Here is a 25853-nt window from a genome sequence, read left to right as displayed (position 1 = left end):
ACTGTGAGCCCCATGGGGATCAGAGATTGTGTGTATTGTGTCTATCCCAGGACTTAGTACGGTGCTTGGCATATAGTAAGCGTATAACAAATACCCCGATTATTGGTTGATGAGTATTGGCAGGATAGAAAAGAGCTGGTTCATTAAATGTTAGCTCCTGGTTTTGTTGTAGCCACTGTAGGATATCATAATCCCTTTTAGTTTTAATACACTCTTCCAGGTCTTTCTCCAAAAGGGAGCACAAAGTCATTGAGCTCTTCTCTCCTTTACACTGAAGTTGCTCCCTTGTAGATATTCATTCATTCATTCATTCAATCATATTTACTGACCACTTACTGTGTGCAGAGCACTGTACTAAGTGCTTGGAAAGTACAAGTTGGCAACATACAGAGACGGTTCCAACCCAACAGCGGGCTCACCGTCTAGAAGGGGGAGAAAGACAACAAAACAAAACATATTAGGAAAATAAAATAAATAGAATAAATATGTACAAATAAAATAGAGTAATAAATACATACAAACATATATACATATATACAGGTGCTGTGGGGAGGGGAAGGAGGTAAGGTGGGGGGGAAGGGGCGGGGGAGGAGGGTGAGAGGAAGGAGGGGGCTCAGTCTGGGAAGGCCTCCTGGAGGAGGTGAGCTCTCATAGTCATTTATGCTATGACACTACTGTTCTTGAAAGCCCACTGAATTATGAGCTCCTTGGGAGCAGGGATTCTATCTACTACATCTTGTACTCCCTTCCAAGAGCTTAGTACAGTGCACAGAATAGGTGCTAGATGTGTATTATAGACTGATCCCTGCATGAGCAAAATAAATCAGTGATAAACAACGGAATGGGTGCGACAGTCATTCACAGGAGTGTAGCAGTGGGGGTCAAACTCCCTGGGGGCGGGAAACCTGTCTACCAACTCCATTATGATATTTTCCCAAGTGCTTAGTTCAGTGCTTTGCACACAGTAAGCGCTCAATAAACACAATTGATTGATGGATTTTAGAGCTTATTTACGCATTCCACATTGTGTTTCTATTACAGAAACACTGTCAATTCATTATCAATGTATAGGTCACTAGTACGTTCTTGCTCTTTCTAGTAACCATTTGGTAAGGGTAAATTGTTCATGCTTAAAATAGCTGTTGGAAGATAATATTTTCTTCCTCTAGTCACTAAGGAGTTATGGTCTTGATCTCTTTTCCTTTTGAGATATTTAGTTATTCTGGCCCTAAACCCAACACTAGCTGGTATTCCACAACTTTTGGTGTTTTTTGTCCCCTTTCCCTGTACCACATATTCACCTAACCCTGACTCTGGTCTAGAATGCCCTCCCTCTATATCTGAGAGACAACTACTCTCCTCACCTTCAAAGCAGTATCGAAGGCACATCTCGTCCAAGAAACCTTCCCTGATTAAGCCCTCCTTTCCTCTTCTCCCACCCCATCCTGCGTCACCTTGACTTGCTCCTTTATTCATCCCTCCTCCCAGCCCTACAGCACTTATGTCCATATCTGTAATTTTATTCATTGTTATTAATGTCTCTCTCCCCCTCCAGACTGTAAGTTTGTTGCAGACAGGGAATGTGTCTGTTACACTGCTATATTGTACTCTCCCAAGTGCTGAAGCAGCGTGGCTTGGTGGAAAGAGCATGGGCTTGGGAGTCAGAGGTCATGGGTTCTAATCTCAACTCCGCCACTTGTCAACTGTGTGACTTTAGGCAAGTCTCTTAACTTCCCTGTGACTCAGTTCCTTCATCCGTAAAATGGAGATTAAGACTGTGAGCCCCACGTGGAAAAACCTGATTACCTTGTATCCCCCCTAGCGCTTAGAACAATGCTTGGCACATAGTAAGCGCTTAACAAATACCATCATCACTATTATTATTACTCTCTGCACACTGTAAGGGCTCAGTAAGTATGAATGACTGACTGACTACCCCCTCTCCAGCTCCAATCGGACAGGCCCCACAGCTGTTGCAGACTTCACTGCCATTAATTCCATGGCCAGCGGTCCCCCACCTTTCTGGGCCATACGTTTTTGAGGGTGGGATTAGTAGTGGGGTGAACAGTAGAGGAGGGTGGAGGAGAGGGGATGAGGAGAGTGGGGTGGGGTTTGTTTGTTTTGTGATATTTGTTAAGCGCTTACTATGTGTCAAGCTCTTTTCTAAATCCTGGGGTGGAAACAGGTTCATCAGGTTGGACACAATCCCTGACCCACGTGGGGTTCAGTCTGAGTAAGTTGGGGCTGGGGCCGTGGCCGTGTGGTCTGCAGCAGTGGTGATTGAGTCCACCGTGTTGGAGCTGTTGGAAAAAAAAAGTTACAAAGATAGATTAAGATACAAGAAGTATAGGAGGAACTGGGGACTCAGGGGGTGAATGAAGTGTGCAGGGAGAGGGGCAAAGAAACCTATGCCAGAGGGCTAGGGTGAGTATGGGAGAAGCAAGGCTGCTTCCCTGGCAAATTCACTGAAGCAGAGATTTAATTGGATATCACTTCGGATTTCCACCCCACTGACATAGAATCTTTACATCTAATTCCATGTAAAATGACTATGAAATGTACAGGATTTCTGAGGCAGAAACATAACCTGATCTCTTGCCTGATGACATTTCCGCAGAGTCACATTCCGTTAGAGCCATTTTTACAGACACATCGAATGGCCTCATATTCGTCTTTTCTTCTGTCACGTTCTCTCCATATTGTGAACTAAAAAGTAGTGTTTTGACAGCAGTGACTGCAATTTAGGTGCTTAGGGAAATATATTGAGTGTTTTCTGGTCACTAGCATGCCATTTAGTGAAATGCTACTTCAGTGAACTAAATGGTAGTGAATGTATCGTTTGGTTTAATGCAGTGCTATAGATAGTTCCTTTCATGTCCTAGAAGAGTCAGCCCACCTTCTTAAGAGCCTACTCATTAAGAGAGAGTGGGTCAGGGAACACATTGAATCTATGAAGCAATCTCTTTCATGAAGCAAATATATGGTTAAATGTTCTCTGGGTTACCTTTTTCTATGTGTGATCTATGAGCAAAATTTGGAGACCATTAAATACTGGATTTCTCAACTAAACAGATCAATCCACGTGAATTCAGAGTCCGGCAGACTCTGGAAAGCATATATGCATACGTGAAATGAACTAGAGGATCATCGTGTTATTTGCTTTCAGAAGTACTCATATGCACACGTTGGAGTTTTTATGTTTTCTCCTCAATTCCTAACATTTGACTCCAATTAGTATGTCTTTTGGCATTTTATATTAAGTTTGTAATATTTCCTATACTCAGATGATTTCATTTCACTACAGACTTTGTGGAGTCCCCCCTTCCTGTATTAAATTACATAACTCTACTTTCCTGATAATTGAAGTCTGCTTTGTATGTTATATGCATTCATAATACCATGCAATATATCCGGTTTTGGTTTTGCTTAATTTTATGTTCTGTAAAATCTCCAAAGGCATAATTTTGTCTTTTGGCTGAGTTAGTCAAATATTTCTTCATAACTGTCTGGCCTTAGAGACCAACTATTTGATATATCACTATTCACATGAAAAAATTTCAACATTTGGATCCCAAATGTACAAATTGTTAATGATTAGCTGTTTGCAGTTTCTTCACATGCTATTGCAGTATATTAAATGAGTATGTTAGTAATTGTTTTAGCTGCTTTGAGCATAAATTTAATTTCAGAACAAAATGCATTTTAAGTTCAAGAAGCTGACCTGGCATGAAAGAAGTGTTTAGGCAAAATTGAATTGGAATGTCCCTTTTAGTTCTCCTTGCCAAAAGATGATTCAGTTTAAAAATATTATTTTATTATTTCAGTAAAAAAAAATGTATTTGACTACTAATTATTGTCTGTTCATCTACTTCTTGACTTTGGGTACTAGTTTTTCTCTATAAATACAACATGAACCATTTTATTTTTGGATTTTGGGGGGAAAATGTTAATTAACATTCCAGAATTAAGTGTTCTGAAGCAGAATTAAGTAGACTGTAAGGTTGCTATGGGCTGGGAACGCGTCTCTCTACTGTGCTGTATTATACTCTCCCAAGTACTTAGTACTATGCTCTGTATATAATGAATACTCAATACATACCATTGACTGATTGATTGATTGATTCACTTCTGTTACCAGAGTTTTGAAGAAAAATCAACATTAGATTTCATCTAGATAAAATTCAGGTAGCAAGTCATGCTTACAAAAGCTGTTTTCCTGGAGAAGATTATATCAAAAATAACACTAATAGCACTGCTAATTAGATCACATTAATCCTTTTCATTGAGGTTTTGAAATTCATTATATCCTTCATAATTACTTAAAGTGATCACATCTGTAGCTCAGCACTTCAAAGGTCATCTTGTAATTTGTGGTACTAATTTGTATTGTTTACTGGTGACACATATTTCTTGCCAAATGAAAGGGACAGTGCTCTGCACACAGTAAACGCTCAATAAGTATAATTGAATGAATGAATGACAAGTCACAAAAGTCTGTCTTCCAAATGGCATAGGATTCAAATTTGATTTGCTAATATTTAGCAAATGATAGAATGGAGTGAGTTACAGAATGATAATAATACTAATAATTTTGTTAAGCACTGTCAACCACTATACTAGGCACAAAAGATAGTCTAATGAGGCACAGTCCCTGTCCCATCTGGGGCTCACAGTCCATGTAGGAAGGAGAATAGTTATTGAAACTCCATTGTATAGGTAAGGAAACTCAGGCACAAAGAAGTGAAGTAATTTGCCCAAGGTCTTACATCAAGCAAGTGGCAAAGCCAGAATTAGAATCCAAGTCCTCTGACTCCCAGGACCGTGCTCTTTCTACTAGCGCATATTGCCTCTCTAAATATAGCTTGTTTACACATTTTCCATCAGAGATACCATTTCACATCCCTACAAATAAAATCACTATCCATATTTCAATCTGCTCATGAATTTAACTTTTTCATTTCGCATATAAGATATGGTCGTTTACCTTCATTTTTAGACACACTGAAATATTAGCGGGTATAATTTTACATTTCCAAAAATGTCTTCTTCGTTAACCTACCGAAAACAAAAGAGAATGTGAAAGAATGTATTTCTCTTTCCTGCAAGTCTGAGGAGGGATCAGTTAGGTGGCTGATCTGTGGATCTGATTGCTACAATTGGAAAGTCTTTCCTGACCTATAGTGCTTGTGTAAATCTACAGAGAAAGAGCAGGGATGGTTCTGATGAGAGGCGGGAAAAAGTCTTTGCCTCTTCGAACAACCTAGGTAGGAAGCAGGTTTGAGGACCTTCAAAAGACCTACCTCCTCCTTTCAGCTGGGAGCCTGCCCTGCACAGGTTCTCAGAGAGCTCGTTGAGGGCAAGGAACTGTATACTAACTCTGTTATTTTGAACTTTCCCAAGTGCTTAGTACAGTGTTCTACACATGGTAAGTGCTTAATAAATACAATTGATTAATTGAGTTATAGCAAGTTATGGAGACCTACATTCTCCCCAGTTAAGCTAACCCACTCCTGCATGTGTGCCCTACAGCAGTAGCAGTGGTAAAGGGAGGAACAGGGGAAAGCTAGAGTTTCTCCTCTTGAAGCAGGCTTATGTGTGTCTCAAGTGAAAAAGAAGGGAGGAGGTAATAATTCACAAGTGCTGAGCCGTTGGGGTTTCCAATCAATCAATCAATCAATCAATCAATCATATTTATTGAGCGCTTACTGTGTGCAGAGCACTGTACTAAGCGCTTGGGAAGTACAAGTTGGCAACATATAGAGACAGTCCCTACCCAACAGTGGGCTCACAGTCTAGAAGGGGGAGACAGAGAACAAAACCAAACATACTAACAAAATTAAATAGAATAGATATGTACAAGTAAGATAAATAAATAAATGGAGTAATAAATATTTGCAAACATATATAGATATATACAGGTGCTGTGGGGAAGGGAAGGAGGTAAGATGGGGGGATGGAGAGGGGGACGAGGGGAAGAGGAAGGAAGGGACTCAGTCTGGGAAGGCCTCCTGGAGGAGGTGAGCTCTCAGTAGGGCCTTGAAGGGAGGAAGAGAGCTAGCTTGGCGGATGGGCAGAGGGAGGGCATGCCAGGCCCGGGGGATGATGTGGGCCGGGGGTCGATGGCGGGACAGGAGAGAATGAGGCACGGTGAGGAGATTAGCGGCAGAGGAGCGGAGGGTGTGGGCTGGGCTGTAGAAGGAGAGAAGGGAGGTGAGGTAGGAGGGGGCGAGGTGATGGAGAGCCTTGAAGCCCAGGGTGAGGAGTTTCTGCCTGATGCGCAGATTGATTGGTAGCCACTGGAGATTTTTGAGGAGGGGAGTAACATGCCCAGAGCGTTTCTGGCAAAGACAATCCAGGCAGCAGCATGAAGTATGGATTGAAGTGGGGAGACACACGAGGATGGGAGATCAGAGAGAAGGCTGATGCAGTAGTCCAGATGGGATAGGATGAGAGCTTGAACGAGCAAGGTAGTGGTTTGGATGGAGAGGAAAGGGCGGATCTTGGCAATGTTGAGGAGCTGAGACCGGCAGGTTTTGGTGACGGCTTGGATGTTAGGGGTGAATGAGAGAGCGGAGTCGAGGATGACACCAGAGAAGCAAACATGGCCTAGATGATAGTACATGGGCTTGGGAGTCCGAAGGACCTGCGTTCTAATTCCGGTTCAGCCGCTTGCCTGCTGTGTAACCTGGGGCATGTTACTTCACTTCTCTGGATCTCAGTTCCATCATCTGTAAAATGGAGATTCAGGCTGTAAGCCCCATGTGGGACAGGGACTCTGTCCAATCCACTTTGCTTGTATCCAGTGCTTAGAGCTGTCCCTGGAACATAGTAAGCACTTACGAAATACCACAGTCATTATTATTATGGTAGCAATAACATGGTTATATAAATATTACCTAAGCATGTTTTTCAAGATTATTGCTGCACCTAGCATATTCCATTGTTATGTATGAATGTTCAAGCCACCCTACATCTCGCTGAGATAGGAATAGGAAATAAGTATTACACCATCTTCATTTTGTAAATAGAATGAATGAGAACAGAGGTTAAATGTTTTACCCAAATTTATATAGCTTAACAGTGGCAAAGCCAGGAAGAGAAGCCAGGGCACTCTGATTCTCAATCCAGCCTGCTTTCCTCTAATACTACTTCATCTAAAATGAGTGGGGTGAATTTATATCCTTGTTGAAATGATCTATAATGAAGAATGAGATAGAAGACTGTTTCATCTGTGTAATTAAAGGCTATCTTGGAAACAAGAATATCTGCAAACTTTAAATTAATGAAAAGATATTATAATAATCTCTAAAGTGTGCTTTTCAGAGGAAAATGCTTTTTTGATTAATGAAATATGAAAGAATTCTAATTAACTGATTGTTTGCACCTATTACCTTTCAAATAAATGTAGAAGCCGTGGGTGATTACTTGATTCTTTTCTTTCTTTTTTTAGGAACAAACCAGCATGAAAAAATTTGTGTTTTTAGTCTGCAAAATACTTGGTATCAAAACAGTAGATATTTAAAACATGTTATTGAAGTAATCTAACTTTTGGTTTTAATGTAGAAAGACGCAGAAACCCACGAACAAGAGCCTCCATCTTGGAATTTTCTGTCAGACTCCCAAATAAGTGATTTACTAGGAGAAAATATAGATGGACTTCAAAAGTAAGTATTTTAGTATTATGGATATAGAGATTTAACCAGAAAAACAGAATGGCTATAAATCTTATGAAATTTCAAAGAATTCCTTGCAAACCATCTGGGGAGTGGTAAACTCTGAGGGGTAACTTCGACAAAACATCAAGCATATTTATTGAGCACTTACAGTGCTTGGGAGAGTACAATAGCTACACCTCCCCCTTTCAGCTGGGAGCCTGGAACAAACGTTGTGGCAGGATATGGAGAGATTCATTTTCACCATCTCTGTAGACCTACTTCTGCTTGTGTGTGTGCATGCATGGCTGCATGCGTGTGTGTGTGTGTCTGTGTGTGTGTGTGTGTCTGTATGTGTAAAACCAAGATTCAGAGGGTACTGAAGGCATTTTGGGTAATTGCAGCATCCAGCCTTCTTAATGTCATAAGACCTAAATCTGTCATTTTTGTCAACATCACATCACTTCTAGACTGTGAGCCCGTTGTTGGGTAGGGACCATCTCTATATGTTGCCGACTTGTGCTTAGTACAGTGCTCTGCACACATTAAGCACTCAAGAAATACAATTGAATGAATGTGGTCTACAGAAGCAGTGGTAAAGGAAGGAATAGGGAAAAGATGACCTGGGAGGGTTTCTCTTCCTGAAGCAGGCATATGTGTGCCTCAAGTGGAAAAATAAGAAGGGGGTAATAATTCCTAAGTACTGAGCCTTTGAGAGTTGGCAGACGCATTCCCTGCCTACAAGGAGCAGATTAAATTAAATGTTAATTTTCAGGAATTTTCCTCTAGGCTGTAAGCTCACTGTGGGTAGGGAATGAATCTGTTATAATGTACTTTCCCAAGCACTTAGTACAGTGCTCTGCACAGTGTATGTGCTTAAGAAATATGATTGAGTGGTTGATGGATCAGTAAGTAGTGTTTACTGGGGACGTACTGACTTCAATAAGTACCATTTATTGATCCATGATGAAAAGCGAGCATCTACTGTGCTCAAAAAGTGTTTCAAAGACTACAGCAGAGTTTGTAGGCATTATCCCTGCTTTCAAACAAGTGACAGTCTAACGGGTGAAGCAGACAGAAATAATTTACAGATAGTAGGAAGAAGTGGATATGGATAAGTGGAGATGAATATGAGTTAGTGCTTAAATAGTAGGGTATGGAAGCCCAAATGTACAGAAGTCCTACGTGACAATGTAAATACACAAATACACATTGAGTGCAAAAGTGCCGAAGTGAACCTGGGGGATTATAAACATGGATCTGATACTCCTAGGGGAAGATTCTTGAAAAGAAACTGGCCCCTCAGTCTCATTTATTATCAGTATTATTACAACTAATAATGACAATCAGGATAAGAATAATGGTATTTGTTAAGTGCTTACTATGTGCTAAGATCTGTACTAAACTATGGAGAAGGTACAAGATAATTAGGTTGGACATAGTCCTTGTTCCACATGGAGCTCACAGCCTAGTAGGAAGGAGATTATTGTTTAGAAAAATACACTAAAATCACAGTAGTTACCCTTTAGCCTTCATCATGAGGCCATTATTTGGCTATCCTCTGTGAAACAGAGGTAATTAAGTAGAGAAACAATACATTCCAAAGTGATAATATGAAAATTAAAACATTAGTGGATTATCTTTATTGCTAGATTCAGTATACAGACTGTTAAGAACGATAAGCTAAGCCTGAATAATAAAAGTTATGGTATTTATTAAGTGTTTAGTATGTGTCAAGCATTGTGCTAAGCACTAGGGTATATACAGTTTGATCAGATCAGACATAGTCCCTGTTCCTCAATGGGCTCACAGTCTAAAGGGTAGGGAGAATATGTATTTAATCCCAATTTTACAGTTTGAGACTGAGGCACAGATAAATTAAGTGACTTATCCTAGCTCACACAGCAGACAAGTGACTGAGCTGGGATTGGAACTATGGTGTCCTGACTTCCAGTTCTGTTCACTTTTCATAATGCTAATAAGGTTAGTAAAAATGTCCAGGAAAACCACTGAAAATAGATTTATTTCTTTTTGTCTTTTAATAACTCTGCATTCATTTTAAGTTTCTAGCCTCATTTTTCCTCTTTGTAAAGTAGATGGCGTATTTATAAATGCCATATCATGAATATTCTGAGATACATTCAAAGTTTTGTGAAGCTTATTGAGACTATTAGATGGAATATAACATATTACTGAAAAATATTCCGATCCAAATTCTTTACCGATTTTTTTCTTTCATGTTCTCTGGTGGTTTCTGAACTCTTTCATACAAAATAAAACAAAGTTTAAAATGGAGATAATAATAATAATGGTATCTGTTAAACACTTACTATATGTCAAGCACTATTCTAAGCACTGAGGTAGATACAAGCTAATCATGGGCACAGCCCCTGTCCCACATGGGGCTCACAGTCTTAATCCACATAATAATAATAATAATAATAATAATAATAATAATAATAATAATAATAATAATTGTGGTATTTGTTAAGCGCTTATTACTATGTGCCAGGCTCTGGGGTAGATTCAAGCAAATTGCGTTGGACACAGTCCCTGTCCCGTCCAGGGCCCACAGTCCTCATCCCCCAGATGAGGTAACTGAGGCACAGAGAAGCAAAGTGACTTGTAAGAGGTCACACAGCAGACAAATGGCAGACCCGGCATTAGGCCCAGGTCATCTATCCACTAGGTCATGTTGCTTCCCAGAAAGGGAAGCAGATCTTTTCCCTTTTTTGAGATTTTGCAAAGCGACTCACTAAATGGAAAAAGAAAATATTCTTTAGCTTTAGAACATTAAATGCGTCCTCAGGTTTGAGCAGAGCCTCACATATCTGCCCCGTGGATGATGGAGTCTCCCATAGGGAATGATGGATGAGCTTTGGCTCCGAGACTTGAGAACTGAGAGCCTGTGAGGGGGAATTGATGTCAGGCTGATAATGGTTCGCACAGGGCCACTTGCACTCTTTGGCCCCTGCCAGTTGAGTTCCTGCTGGGAGTCAGAGGACGGTGAGCGAGTTGGCGGGCAGGCATACGGTCCACGGCAAACTACACACAAAAGGGATTTATGCGTGAGACCCATTTACCACCAAAATGATCACAGCACAGTGCCAGTGCCGAGCTGTAGTGGGTAGCTCTCGCAATCTTGGCCGTTCATGCCAACGGGCTGATTTTTAGGATTCTTGTCTGTTCAGCTCACGGACGATCCGTTGTGATTTTTTGGTCAGAAAATTTCTCCACTGATGGCATAGCCCCAGTGGGCAGATTTAAGACCAGACACAGGTCTCTTAGAGGGATAGTCTTCCTCCCGTGCCAACAGCAGGACTGTGCCTGCCACTATAACAATAATAATAATAATAATTATGGTGTTTATTAAGCACTTACTATTTGCCAGGCACTGTACTAAGCACTGGAATGGATACAAGCAAGCCAGGTTGGACATTCCCTGTCCCTCATAGAGCTCACAGTCTTCATCCCCATTTTACAGATGAGGGAACTGAGGCACAGAGAAGTGAAGCTACTTGCCCAAGGCCACACAGCAGGCAAGTGGCAGAACTGGGATTAGAACTCATGACCTTCTGACTCCTAGGCCCATGCTCTATCCACTGTGCCATGCTGTTCCACTATACCCCTTCTGACTCAATCATCTAGACTGTAAACTCACTGTGGGAAGGGAATGTGTTTGTTTATTGTTGTGTTCTCCAGAGTGCTCGGTACAGTGCCCTGCACATAGCACTAAAAAAAAAAACGATTGAATGAATTGGTTTTTCCAAATCTGACTGTATAGGCTTTCAGATGCACATATCCAGATACATATATACATTCGGATATAGTCCTATATATCTCTACCTGTATCTGTGGGATTATTTGTATTGTCTCCTCTTCAGAGTACTTCTTCTTTCTCTATTACACTATCAGTACCTTGAATTTGTGTATAGTGATATTTATTAAGTACCTTCTTTATACCAAGTACTGTGTTAAGTGCTGGAGTAGACCCAAGATAACCAGATCAGATACAGTCCCACAGAGGGCTCACAGTCTAAAAGAGAGAGAGTAGTCTTTTATCCTGTAGATCTCTTCATTTATTCAAAGTACTTTCATGCCAATTATCTTATTTTAGCCTCACAATTTCCCTATGAGATAGAGAGATACAAGTATTATTGTCTCTATTTTACAGGGACCGGAGTTCTAATTCAGAACTCAGACAAATTCAGACTGCCACTTTTTTTGTTGTTGTTTTTAATGATATTGTTAAGCGCTTCCTATGTGCCCGGCACTGTACTATGCGCTGGGGTAGATACAAGCTAATGAGGTGGGACACAGGCCATTCCAAATGGGGTTCACAGTCTTAATCCCCTTTTTACAGATCAGGTAAGTGAGGCACAGAGAAGTGGAATGGTTTGCCCAAGGTCACACAGCACAAAAGTGACAGAGCTGGGATTGGAACCCAGGTCCTTCTGACTCCAGGCCCGTGCTCTAGCGACTAGACAATGCTGCTTCACTTAACTGCTGTGTGACCTTGGGTAAGTCACTTAAGTTCTCAGTGCCTCAGTTTTCTCAACTGCCAAATGGATTCAGTGCCTATTCTCTCTTCTATTGACTGTTAGCCCCATGTGGGACAGGACCTGATGAACTTTTATCTATTTACCCCAGCATGTAGAATAGTGCTTAGAACAGTGCTTTGCACATAGTAAGTCTTAACAAATGGCATTATTATTATTGTTATTATTCATCATCATCATCATCAATCGTATTTATTGAGCGCTTACTATGTGCAGAGCACTGTACTAAGCGCTTGGGAAGTACAAATTGGCAACATATAGAGACAGTCCCTACCCAACAGTGGGCTCACAGTCTAAAAAGGGGAGACAGAGAACAAAACCAAACATACTAACAAAATAAAATAGAGTAGATGTGTACAAATAAAATAAATAAATAAATAAATAGAGTAATAAATATGTACAAACATATATACATATATACAGGTGCTGTGGGGAAGGGAAGGAGGTAAGATGGGGGGGATGGAGAGGGGGACGAGGGGGAGAGGAAGGAAGGGGCTCAGTCTGGGAAGGCCTCCTGGAGGAGGTGAGCTCTCAGCAGGGCCTTGAAGGGAGGAAGAGAGCTAGCTTGGCGGATGGGTAGAGGGAGGGCATTCCAGGTCCGGAGGATGACGTGGGCCAGGGGTCGACGGCGGGATAGGCGAGAGCGAGGTAGGGTGAGGAGATTAGCGGCGGAGGAGTGGAGGGTGCGGGCTGGGCTGTAGAAGGAGAGAAGGGAGGTGAGGTAGGAGGGGGCGAGGTGATGGAGAGCCTTGAAGCCCAGGGTGAGGAGTTTCTCCCTTCTCTCCTTCTACTGCTCCCTTCTCTCCTTCTACTGCTCCCTTCTCTCCTTCTACTGCCCAGCCCGCACCCTCCGCTCCTCCACCACTAATCTCCTCACTGTACCTCGCTCTCGCCTGTCCCGCCATCGACCCCCGGCCCACGTCATCCCCCGGGCCTGGAATGCCCTCCCTCTGCCCATCCGCCAAGCTAGCTCTCTTCCTCCCTTCAAGGCCCTGCTGAGAGCTCACCTCCTCCAGGAGGCCTTCCCAGACTGAGCCCCTTCTTTCCTCTCCCCCTCGTCCCCCTCTCCATCCCCCCGTCTTACCTCCTTCCCTTCCCCACAGCACCTGTATATATGTATATATGGTTGTACATATTTATTACTCTATTTATTTATTTATTTATTTATTTTACTTGTACATTTCTATCCTACTTATTTTATTTTGTTGGTATGTTTGGTTCTGTTCTCTGTCTCCCCCTTTTAGACTGTGAGCCCACTGTTGGGTAGGGACTGTCTCTATGTGATGCCAATTTGTACTTCCCAAGCGCTTAGTACAGTGCTCTGCACATAGTAAGCGCTCAATAAATACGATTGATTGATTGATTGATTGATGCGCAGATTGATTGGTAGCCACTGGAGATTTTTGAGGAGGGGAGTAATATGCCCAGAGCGTTTCTGGACAAAGATAATCCGGGCAGCAGCATGAAGTATGGATTAAAGTGGAGAGAGACACAAGGATGGGAGATCAGAGAGAAGGCTGATGCAGTAGTCCAGACGGGATAGGATGAGAGCTTGAATGATCAGTGTAGCGGTTGGGATGGAGAGGAAAGGGCGGATCTTGGCAATGTTGCGGAGCTGAGACCGGCAGGTTTTGGTGACGGCTTGGATGTGAGGGGTGAATGAGAGAGCGGAGTCGAGGATGACACCAAGGTTGCGGGCTTGTGAGACGGGAAGGATGGTAGTGCCGTCAACAGAGATGGGAAAGTCAGGGAGAGGGCAAGGTTTGGGAGGGAAGACAAGGAGTTCAGTCTTCGACATGGTGAGCTTTAGGTGGCGGGCAGACATTCAGATGGAGATGTCCTGAAGGCAGGAGGAGATGCGAGCCTGGAGAGAGGGGGAGAGAGCAGGGGCAGAGATGTAGATCTGGGTGTCATCAGCGTAGAGATGATAGTTGAAGCCGTGGGAGCGAATGAGGTCACCAAGGGAGTGCGTGTAGATCGAGAACAGAAGGGGACCAAGCACTGAACCTTGGGGAACCCCCACAGTAAGAGGATGGGAGGGGGAGGAGGAGCCTGCAAAAGAGACTGAGAAAGAATGACCGGAGAGGTAAGAGGAGAACCAGGAGAGGACGGAGTCTGTGAAGCCAAGGTCAGATAGCGTGTTGAGGAGAAGGGGGTGGTCCACAGTGTCAAAGGCAGCTGAGAGGTCGAGGAGGATTAGGACAGATTAGGACAGATTAGTCAATTATTATTGACACATAGTAAGTGCTTAATAAATACCATTTAAAAATTGAAAAAAAAAAGAAAAATGAGGACAACCTAGGACCAGAACCCAGTTCTCTTGAATCCCAGGCCTGTAACTCTTTCCATTAGACCATGTTCTGAGTACCCAGTAGTTACATTTAATGAAATCTTTGATATTGAGTAAAAATTATTGTGTAGCTATTCAATCACCAAGCACCTTAGAACATAAATTTGGCTTGACTTTGGTTTCTAAAGTGCTTTTAATTCCATTTTTTTATGACAGAAAAATGGAAGAATTCTTGAATTTCAGGCAACTTCAGACGTCTTTAAAGGAAGCCATTCTTCTCGACTACTATGTGTCAGGATTCTGGTGGGCTAAAGAAATTAACTTCACCCTTCCACAGCTATCAAAATTTATGACTCTGCTTTATATGTTACTAGAGAATCTTAGCGGTAAGTAGAAATTTGTCTTTACGGAAAGAAAAGGAAATTGGAATTGGCCTCTATTTTCTAAAAATTAATTGCTTTTAAAAAGAGATTCTTTTATTGGAAATCTTTTCATTAAAATTCTTTCCATTTTTTTTTCCTGAGTCTATCCAGGTTACAGTGCACATCTTTCAATCTCTAGGAATACATGTTGGCTCTCACCAAGACTACAGTTTAATGGGCTTTGACAAAGAGATAGGTCAATCCCATTTAAAAAGTCTTACCAGAGCACAAAAAGAATCCATGTGTCAACTATTAAAATGAAGTTGTGTTTCAGAGATAGAAGTGTTTTCAGTACATTCTCATTTTAAAGAAATTTGTGGATATGTCAGAGTGGAGGAGGTTAAGTTCCACTATTTCCGAGTTGCTGTTATAGAATGTCGTACCAGTTTAGTTTTTGCAAAGAACTCTGTTATGATTGCGGAGCCCTATTCTCCTGTCATGTTGGAGTGTCCTCTGTAGGGTTGGGCTAAGAGTGAACAGCCCGACCTGCCCCTGTGCTTAGTGCTGGCCCTAACCTAGCGTGTAGTGCTTCTTCGATCCAGGAAAATGGGCTCTTCCCATACTTACCTAGAATCCCAAAATGGGTCTGGCATGTGGGAGTACTGTTTCTTAAAACAAAAGCCTCAAAAAAATGCAAAATAAAGGGTAGACAATTTTATGATAAACAAATACCAATCTTGTATCTTGCCTCTTTTTCTGCCAAAGCAGTCTCAGTTGTAATTTGCCCACTTTCTTAGCAAATATCGACAAATCTTAGAGAACCAGAATTGGAGAACCTGAAAACAAAGGATTCATTCATTCGATCATATTTATTGAGTGCTTACTGTTTGCAGGGCACTGGGAGAGTACAATACAGCAGTACACAGATATTTACTGCCCATGACAAGCTTAGAGCCTAGAGCGGGGGAGACAGACATTAATATTCAGTTCAGTCCTATTTATTGAGCACTTACTTTGTGCAAGGCACTGTACTAAGTGCTTGGGAGAGTACAATGTAACAACAAATAGACACATTCCTGCCCACAACGAGCTCAGTCTAGAGTCACAGCCACATTATATATAAATAAATCTGTGGCAACCCATGGCCCATGGAGTAAAAATTTTTGAAACATCATTCGGGGCGATGGGAGATGGCAGAGTGGCATTGGGAGGACACTGGGAATGGGCAAGGTAAGGAGATCTGGTGGATGCAGGCTCTAAGAGTAAACCTGCTGAACCCTCCTCCCACCTCTCTGGGACTCTCCCAAATACTGGGCTGTTGGATCATTGCCCTGCCTGCTAAGGATCGATGTTTTGGGGAATCTTCGTCACAAAAGCAACCTTAAAAAATTTCAAAGGAGAAAGGTCAGATTTTGATCAGTGATATGCTGACTAATTAATACAGCTTTTTCTTAATCTTTTGAACATATTAACTCAACAATGAATGTAAAAACAATATTAGGAAGTTTTCCAAAAAAGGTAACGAGACCAGGTGGTTTAAAGGGTGTGCATAAAGCTGATCTAATTAGACTGACACAATTCATTCATTCATTTATTGAATCGTATTTAATGAGCACTTACTGTGTGCAGAGCACTGTACTAAGTGCTTGGGAATTACAGTTCAGCAACAAGTAGAGACATTTCCTGTCCACAGTGGGCTCACAGTCTCGAAGGGACTGTGAATTCAAAGTGAATAGTGATATTTTAAAGAGATTATTTCATTTTGAAACGAGATTTTGATTCCTTAATGATCAGATTTGCCAGAAAATGTTCAAAGTTCCATAGGGAGCAAGATCTTTTTCCAATATGTTTTCAATTCAGTCAAAATGAAAATTTATGAAATAATAAGGCTGAGAATATTATTTGCCAAAGATGACACTCTTGTCTAAAAACGTTCTTTGATTATTATGACTTGAAATTTCCAAACTCATAGAAACAAAATTTTTTTCAACAAAGCATGACATGTTGTTTCATGTTTTTTATCTTGTAAAAAAATCTTTGAAATTAGTAAAATTTCCAGAAAATAGATAAGCATGTCAGTAAATTTGACAAAATAGTTCCCACGCATCCTTTAGCACATATGTGAATAAAATATTAGTCAGTTTTAAAAAGGGATGGAGAAAAGTGAAATTCAAAAATTCAAAGCTCTTGGAATTCTTTTGTTATCAAAGGGGATTTATTGAACTAGATAGTGTTCCCTCAAGAAACTATTTTCAAAGGAATTGGTTAGGTGAACTTTAAATTAGCAATGAAGGAACAAAAGGTTTCATGTATTTAGTTTCTATAGTACTGTGCATAGTGTCCAGCGATTTTAGAAACAAGTGATAGAGTTATTGCCATGAAGAAATAGTCTGAGATAAATTCACTGAGAAGCGGTGTGGCCTAGTGGAAGGAGCATGGGCCTGGGAATCAAAGGACCAGAGTTCTAGTCCAATCTCTGCCACTTATCTGCTATGTGACCTTATGGCAAGTCACTTAATTTCTCTGTGCTCCAATTTCCTAATCTTTATAGTAGGGATTAAATCCTGCTCCCCGTAAATTAGATTGTGAGCCCCAGGTGGGCTGGTACTGTGACCAACCCGATTATCTTGTATTCACCCCAGCACTTAGTGTTTGGCACATAAATAAGAGCTTAACAACTACCAAAAATATTATTATGGTATCATATGAGAAAGACAGCTAAATCTTAGAAAGTAGAAAGCTTTGATCATCACAACCTCATCCTTTCTCTAACAAGTACGTTTATATTATAAATTTCTATGCAATATACGAAATGCATTCTTTTTATAGATTTCTCTGTACTTGTTTTAATGGTGTAGAGCTCCCCAAGGATAGGAAACATGTCTAATTCCCACCTATGTATTTCTTTCCTGGTGCTTACTACAGTGCTCTGCACACAGTAAGTGCTTAGTAGATACTATTACTACTATTGTTCAGAATTAGTAAGCATCTAAACTAGGCATATAAATCGATTTCAAGGGTACATTTGGGAGAGATGACATGTAGGGTGGGGCAGTGGAGTGGGAATAGTGCAAATGATACAGGAAATAGGATTAAAGGGAGGGTAAGCGTTTTTAATTAGGGGCAAAACAGAATGCTGGGTAGGAAACTGACATGCTAATAAGTGAAAAAGGTAAGCCTTCAAATTAATGGTTTATGTGGCTGGAATATTGAATTCATTTATTAATAAGGAACAGTTAAGAAGCAATGAAAATTGCAAAACTGAACATCAAAGAGGCCATGAAACATCAATTAAAAATTGAACATATATAAGAGTAACAGAACAAGAAATGTTAACTACATCATTATGAATCTTCTTTGAAAGCTTATAATGAGATGACAATAAAAATGTTATTACTATTCTTCACTGCAGGATATTATTCCCGGCTATTTCATGGCAAGGAGTTGTTTTTTTGGGTTTTTTGTTTTTTCCAAATAGTACTTGTTAAGTGTTTACTGTGTGCCGGACATAGTACTAAGCACTGGGGCAGGTACAAGATAATCAGGTTGAACCGAGTCCATGCCCCACATGGGGCTCACAGTCTTGAACCCCATTTTACAGATGAGGTAACTGATGCTTGTCATACAGTAGACAAGTGGCAGAACTGGGATTACTTAATCAGTTGTATTTATTGAGCATTTAGTGTGTGCAGAGCACTGTGCTAAGCACTTGCAAGAGTACAATTATAACAGATTAGGTAGACACATTCCCTGCTTCCATCAAATGAGCTCAGATCTTCAGATTCCCAAGCCCAGGCTCTTTTCTTTAGGTCGCACTACTTCTCCAAGTTTGTATTTTCTCCCGCTACATATGTGGTGAGCCCTTTCTAAGGAAGGCATGTGTAATTGGGAGTGAGTCTGTATTCAAAAAAACCCAAATGGATAGATGAATATTGTTATTTGCCAAGTGCTGTATATATAATTTTGTTTCTTCTTTAAATGCCATTGAGTTGTTTCCAATTTACAGTGGCTTTAAGGTTTTCAATAGAATTTTCCTGGTAAAAAATATAGAAGAGCTTTACCATTGCCTCCTTCTGCACAGTAAAAACTTAAGCCTCCATCGTTGTCTTTGACCAACAGTTTGATTGTTTGATCATCAAACTCTGACTCTTTTCCATGCCACTTCTGCCCAGCACAGGTGAATCATCTTGATCTGACACTTCAGCTTAGACCTTTCCATTATGGGTAATCCTGGAAAGGGAATATCTCTCAGTGGCATAACTCTAAGATTCATTGGTTTACACAAACTCTCTTACCATGACAAGGTGTCAATTCATAATAGAGATATAGTTTCATACCGGGATATAAAGGTCATGTCGAAATCTTAGCAAGTTAACTCCTGTAGAGTGTAAACTCACTGTGGGCGGGGAATGTGTCTACCAATTCTGTTGTATTTTACCCCGCCCAACCCCTTAGTACAGTGCTCTGCATACAGTAAGTGCTCAATACGACTGACTGATTGATTAATTGATTAGCGAAACCATGGTTCAAATCCCTCTTCTCCCAGGAATATCCCTTATGGCTCTCCTTCACCTCTAGCTTGTGCTAGCCCACCCTGTCTGTTGCTGTACAGCAGCCAATTAATCAATTCATCAGACACATTTATTGAGCAGCTACTCTGTACACTTGGGAGAGTGCAGTAGAATTAGCAGATATGATCTCTCACCTTAAGAAGTTTAGAATCTAGCAGGGAAGGCAGACACTACAATGAATGACAGGAGAAGAGTGGTAAAGAGGATATGGACATGAGTTAGGGTTTAAGTCGTAATGTATACAAAATGGATGTATATGTGCTTTAGGAGGTTGAGCACACTTAAGGCTTAGGTGCTGTGGAAATGCTGAAATGGAAGATTCATTCATTCGATTGTATTTATTGAGTGCTTATTGTGTGCAGAGCACTGTACTAAGCACTTGGAAAGTACAATTCAGAAGGATATAAGGGGAATATAAAGTGGGGAGGTTAGGAATTAATCTGGGAAAGCCTTCTGGAAGAAATATAAAGGGGTTTGACTCTCCTATCCTTCCCAGAAGCATCTCAAGAGCAGATTTCTTACCTCCATTCAAAATTTAACCATTCCACAGGTGCCTCTGACCCCATCCCTTCTCACCTTATCAAAGCAATTGCCTACTCCCTGACTGGCATCTTTAACTCTTCACTTTCCAATGACTCCTCCCCATCTGCTTTCAAGCATACCCATTTATCCTCTAACCTAAAAAACACCAAACCCTCCCTTGACTCCTTGGCTCCCTCCAGTTATCACCCCATCTCCCTCCAACCATTCCTATCCAATCTCCTTGAGCGAGTTATCTTCACTCACTGCTTCCACCTCCTTTCCTCCAATTATCTTCTCAATCCCCTGCAATCTGACTTCCACGGCCTTTATTCTGTGGAAATGGCTCTCCCTGGGGTCACCAGTAACCTCCTTCTTGCCAAGTCCAGTGGGCACTACTCCATCCATAACCTCCTCAAACTCTGTTGCCAATCAATCAACCATACTTATTGAGCATTTACTAAGTGCATAGGAGTGTACAATATAACTGAGTTAGCAGACATGTTCCCTGACCACGAGAAGCTTTTTGGGATATGTGTATACATAATTTAGAGCTGAGGGTAGGGTGAATAAAAAACACAAATCCAAATGCAAGGGTGATCGTCTACTGCAACCCAACCCACTCTTCTAATGCCAGCCTAATCTCTGTACTGCAGTCCTGTCTACCACCTGACCAAAACCTTGCCCACATCTTCTCTTAGGCCTGGAACTCCCTCCCCCTTCATAACTGACCATCCACCACTCTCTCCACTGTGGAAACCCTCCTAAAATCACATCTCTGCCAAGAGGCTTTCTCTGACTGAGCTCTCTTTCCCTCTATGCCCTCTCCTCTGTCGACTATGAACTTGATTTTGTACCTCTCAAGTACTTTGATACACTTCTGTAAACATTCTTATACATTACTATTTCCCTTACCTGTAATTTATTTTAATATTTGTCTCCCACTATAGATTCCAAACTCCTTGAGAACAGGGTTTGTATCTGCCAACTCTGATATCTTATTTTCTCAAGGACTCAGTACAGTGTTCCGCATTCAGTAAATTCTCAGTAATACCATGGACTGGTTGACCTATGGTCTCTCAGATATTAAGGAGCAGGGAAGGAGGGATCATTAGAGTGTGAGGTCGGTGGTGGGGAGAAGAGAGAGGCACAGTGAGTAGGTTAACTTCAGGATGTAAAGTGCAATCTGTAGTGTAGTGGGAGAAAAGAGTGGATAAGTAGAAGGGAGAGAGCTGAATAAGTATGAAGACAATGGCCAGGAGTTTCTGCTTGAGAGTTTCTGCTTGATATGAAGAGAAGTGGGCAATCACTGTAGATTTCCAATGGGAGAGGTGTGCAGCTTAGCATTTCAGAAAAATGATCCTGGCAGCAGAAGGGAAGTATAGACTAGAGATCAGAAAGACGGGGACTTGGGGAAAACAGTGAGTAATATAAGTGCCTAGACCAATGTAGTGGCCATTTGGAAGGAGAGGAAGGGACAAAACCTGGAAATATTGTGGACGAAATACCAACAGGATATGGGAACACACTTAGTAGGAGTGCTGAAAAAAAGCAATAATGATAGTATTTGTTAAAAAAATAATAATGATAGTATTTGTTAAGTCCTTACTATGTGCAAAGCACTGTTCTAAGCACTGGGCGGATACAAGGTGATCAGGTTGTCCTATGTGGGGCTCACAGTCTTAATCTCCCTTTTATAGATGAGGTAACTGAGGAACAGAGAAGTTAAGTGACTTGCCCAAAGTCACACAGCTGAAAATTGGTGGAGCAGGGATTTGAACCCATGACCTCTGACTCCAAAGCCCGGGCTCTTTCCACTGAGCCATGCTGCTTCTCTGTAATCCCAAGGTTGTAGACTTCATAGACCTGTCAAAGGATATAAATGTTAGATGGAGAGGATTTTGGCAGAGGATGAAGAGTTCAGTTTTAAACATGTTGAGCTTGAGTGGCTGGCAGGACAGCCAAGTAGAGATGCCCTGGAAGCAGGAGGAAATGTGAGATTATAGAGAAGAAAAGAGTTCAGAAGCTAAGAGTGTCCATATAGAAATGGTAAAAGGTAAGTTTTCTGAGGAAGTGAGGGTAAAATGAGGGGATTTAAAACTGTGCCTGATGGGTACCTGCAGTTAAAGAGTAGGAGCTAGAGGGAGAGCTGGGGAAAGAATGCTGTTTCTGGAAGAGAATGGCCACCAAAGTTCATTATCTCATTATACCACTCGAGGGACGTACAATCAGCATATTCTTTTCTCTCATATTCTCCCTGACAAGCATCTTCACTTCTGTCTTTGGATTTTGACAACTAAAGAAGTTTTTATTTGATTCCTTTAGTTACTAACTTTGGCCATCTCCTTGTTATTCCAATTCACCACAACAGGCAATGTGGGGATTTCACTACAGGGAGTAGCCATAATGACATATAAAAATAATAATAATAATGGTATTTGTTAAGTGCTTACTATGTGCCAGGCACTGTACTAAGCATTGGAGTGGATACAAGGAAATCGGGTTGGACACAGACCCTGTCCCACATGGGGTTCACAGTCTCAATCCCCATTTTACAGGTGAGGTAACAGAGCCCCAGAGAAATGAAGTCACTTGCTCAGTCACACAGCAGACAAGTGGCAAAACTGAGATTAGAACCCCTGACCTGACTTCCAGTCCCATGCTCTAGCCACTACACCTTGCTGCTTCTCATGTCATACCAGGTCCAATGTAGAAGTAACATGGCCTACTGGTTAGACCACAGGCATGAGAGTCAGAAGGACCCATATTTTAATCGCAGCTCCATCACTTGTCTTCTCTGTACCTTGGACAAGTCAATTCACTTCTCTGAGCCTCATTTCTGTCACCTGTAAAAGGGGAATTATGACTGTAAGCCCCCTGTGGGACACAGTCTTTGTCCAACCTGATTAACTTGTACCTACCAAAAGAAGCAGCATGCTCAGTGGAAAGAGCACAGGCCTGAGAGTCAGAGGTCATGGGTTCTAATCCCAGCTCCACCACTTGTCAGCTGTGTGACTTTGAACAAGTCACTTCACTTCTCTGTGCCTGAGTTCCCTCATCTGTAAAATGGGGATTAAGACTGTGAGCCCCACGTGGACTTTGCACATAGTAAGCATTTAACAAATGCCATCATTACTTACTCCAGTGCCTGGCACATTGTAAGCACTCAACAAATACTATAAAAGAAGAAGTCCTTCCAGCAGTCCCCTTAGGGCAGAAGGGGAGACATCGTTTAGCTGCCGGAGTGCTGGGGGAATTAGTGGGGGCTCAATGAGTTCCCAGAGTCTTGTTTGTCTTTTGCTGTTGTCATCTCCGACCCATAGTGATGCCATGGACGCATCTCTCCCAGGACATCCCAACTCCATCTGCAGTCGTTCTGGTAGTGTATCCATAGGTTTCTTGGTAAAAATACGGAAGCGGTTTACCATTGCCTCCTTTCGCACAGTAAACTTGAGTATCTACCCTCGACTTACTCCCATGCTGCTACTGCAGATTGCCGTCCACTCAATAGCCACTGCCCAAACTAGGAATGGAATGGGTAGGCCTCTGCTTGACTCTCCCTCCCATAGCCAAGACTGGTAGGGTACTGGCAACTCTCCAAGAGGCGTGTTCCCTGAGTACCTTTTCTCAAACTTAATAGCCACTATTGCTTTAAGAGGTCTCCCAACCGCTGAATAAGGAGCTGGTGGCAAACTAGTGCAGCATACAGGGACTAGCTGATTTGCTAATGTTTTGCCCCATATAAGGAACCTACCTAAAAAATTGAGCCTCTGAGAAGCACTGTGGCCTAGTGGAAAGAGCAGAGACCTGGGAGTCAAGAGAGCTGGGTTCTAATCTTGGCTCCACTACTTGCCTGCTGTGTGACCTTCTCTGTGCCTCACTTTCCTTATCTGTAAAATGGAGATTAAATGCCTGTTCTCCCTTCCTCTTAAAATGTGAGCACCTTGTGGGATAGGGAGTGTGTCTAATCTGCTTATAATATGTCTGAATCAGGGCTTAGCATGGTACTTGGCACAATAGTGACTACCTAGCAAATTCCACAATAATAATAATAATCACCTTGCTCCCCCCTACTTTACCTCACTACTCTCCTACTACAACCCTGCCTGCACACTTCATTCCCCTAAAGCTGCATCATGGTTCAGTGGAAAGAGCATGGGCTTTGGAGTCAGAGTTCATGGGGTCAAATCACGGCTCCACCAATTGTCAGCTGTGTGACTTTGGGCAAGTCACTTAACTTCTCTGTGCCTCAGTTTCCTCAACTGTAAAATGGGGATTAAGACTGTGAGGCCCCCGTGGGAGAACCTGATCACCCTGTAACCTCCCCAGCGCTTAGAACAGTGCTTTGCACATAGTAAGTGCTTAATAAATACCATTATTATTATTATTATTAAAGCCATCCCTCTAACTTGCCTCGATCTCATCTATCTCATCGCCGACCTCTCGCCTACATTCTGCCTCTGAACTGGAACCCTCCCTCCACATATCCAGCAGACATTTATTCTCCCCACCTTCAAAGCTTTATGGAAGGCACATCTCCTCCAAGAGGCCTTCCCTGACTAAGCCCTCCTTTCTTCTCCCACTCCCTTCTGCATCACCCTGACTTGCTCTCTTTATTCATCCCCCTCTCCCAGCGTCACAGCATTTATGTACATATTTGTAAATTTATTAATTATATAATGTCAGTCTCCCCCTCTAGATTCTAAGCTTGTTATGGGCAAGGAATGTGACTATTATATTTTTATATTTTATTTTCCCAAGAACTTAGTACAGTGCACTAAGCAGTAAGAGCTCAATAAATGCAATTGACTGGCTGACCAGTTATTGAAGGGGATCTTTTTTGGTCAGAATTATTTTATTATGTTGCACAAGTTCCCCAAATCAATGGGTTAATGACTTAATCCCTCCCTCTTCACTTGGATAATTCCAAACTACCAGCATCTGTCTTCTTTGTTCAGGGCCATTATAAATGAGAAGGTGCTAGTTTTTCCTTGCTCATAGCTGACTCAAAGCTGTTCCTTCTAAGTTGAAATTCTGTGTTCTTGGTCTCAGGCCAAAAGCGATATTTTGGAAAAGTTTGAGCAGTATTCATTCAACTTCTCATAAGTCATGGGAGAATTTTTAAAAAGTATCAAATTTTTCCTTTTTGGCACAACACCGCCCCTCTGAAATTATTCAAACTTAGCATGATCAGTCATCAGGAAAGAATGCGGACTTAGCTAAACATGAAGAGAAATAGGGTGAAGTATATTTACAGATAAGTTACGTTATGTTGAAATTTTGCGTCCTAAACTGGTTATTGCATCTTGCTGCCCCAGTCTTTGGACTTTCAAACTGTGTCCACAGAAATAAAGGACTTTGCCCTAGGCTGCCCACATTAATGAGCCCAATTCTTTAAAGGTTGAAATAAATACTCAGAAGACTTTAGTAAACCTCCAGAGAGAAGCTCTCCACAGATTTACAGGGGATAGGAGGGAACATCACTCCTTTTTTATTTTATGGAATTTCTTAAGTGCTTATTAAGTGCCAGGCACTGTACTGAGCAAAGAATAGACATAAGATAATCAGGTTGGTTACAGTGCATATCCCACATTACGCTCCCAGTCTTAATCTCCATTGTACAGATGAGGTTACTAAGACACAGAGAAGTCAAGGGACTTGCCCAAGGTCACACAGCAGACAAGCGGCAAAGCTGGGATTAGAGCCCAGGGGCTCTGACTCCCAGGCCCATGCTCTTTCCACTAGGCCACCATCTGCCCTCTCCTTTCTCCCTCTCACCCTCACCCCAATTAAAATGGTAATGTTGTTCTCCTCATCCTAGACTGTGAGCTCTTTTTGGGCAGACATTGTGTCTACCAACTCTACTGCATTGAATCTTCCCAAGTGCTTCATACATGGCC

At 41.7% G+C, this 25853-nt stretch overlaps 1 protein-coding gene across 3 annotated transcripts in view; it reads left to right on the top strand.

Annotated features, from left to right (window-relative positions):
• CABCOCO1 (ciliary associated calcium binding coiled-coil 1) overlaps positions 1 to 25853 on the top strand; it is a 182450-nt gene that overhangs the window by 22041 nt on the left and 134556 nt on the right. For all 3 annotated transcript variants that reach the window (XR_005449828.1, XM_038744138.1, XM_038744137.1), the window contains exons 2-3: positions 7564 to 7664; positions 14718 to 14887. Coding sequence is in view for 2 of the 3 variants with exons in the window: in XM_038744138.1 (XP_038600066.1) it covers positions 7564 to 7664; positions 14718 to 14887 (271 nt within the window). In the remaining variant the exon portion in view is untranslated. The remainder of the gene's footprint in view (positions 1 to 7563; positions 7665 to 14717; positions 14888 to 25853) is intronic.

Source organism: Tachyglossus aculeatus, chromosome 3 (genome assembly GCF_015852505.1).
Source record: "Tachyglossus aculeatus isolate mTacAcu1 chromosome 3, mTacAcu1.pri, whole genome shotgun sequence".
Lineage (NCBI taxonomy): Eukaryota > Metazoa > Chordata > Mammalia > Monotremata > Tachyglossidae > Tachyglossus > Tachyglossus aculeatus.
The sequence above is the reverse complement of the archived record's forward strand: the minus strand, read 5'-3'. Positions and strand labels throughout refer to the sequence as shown.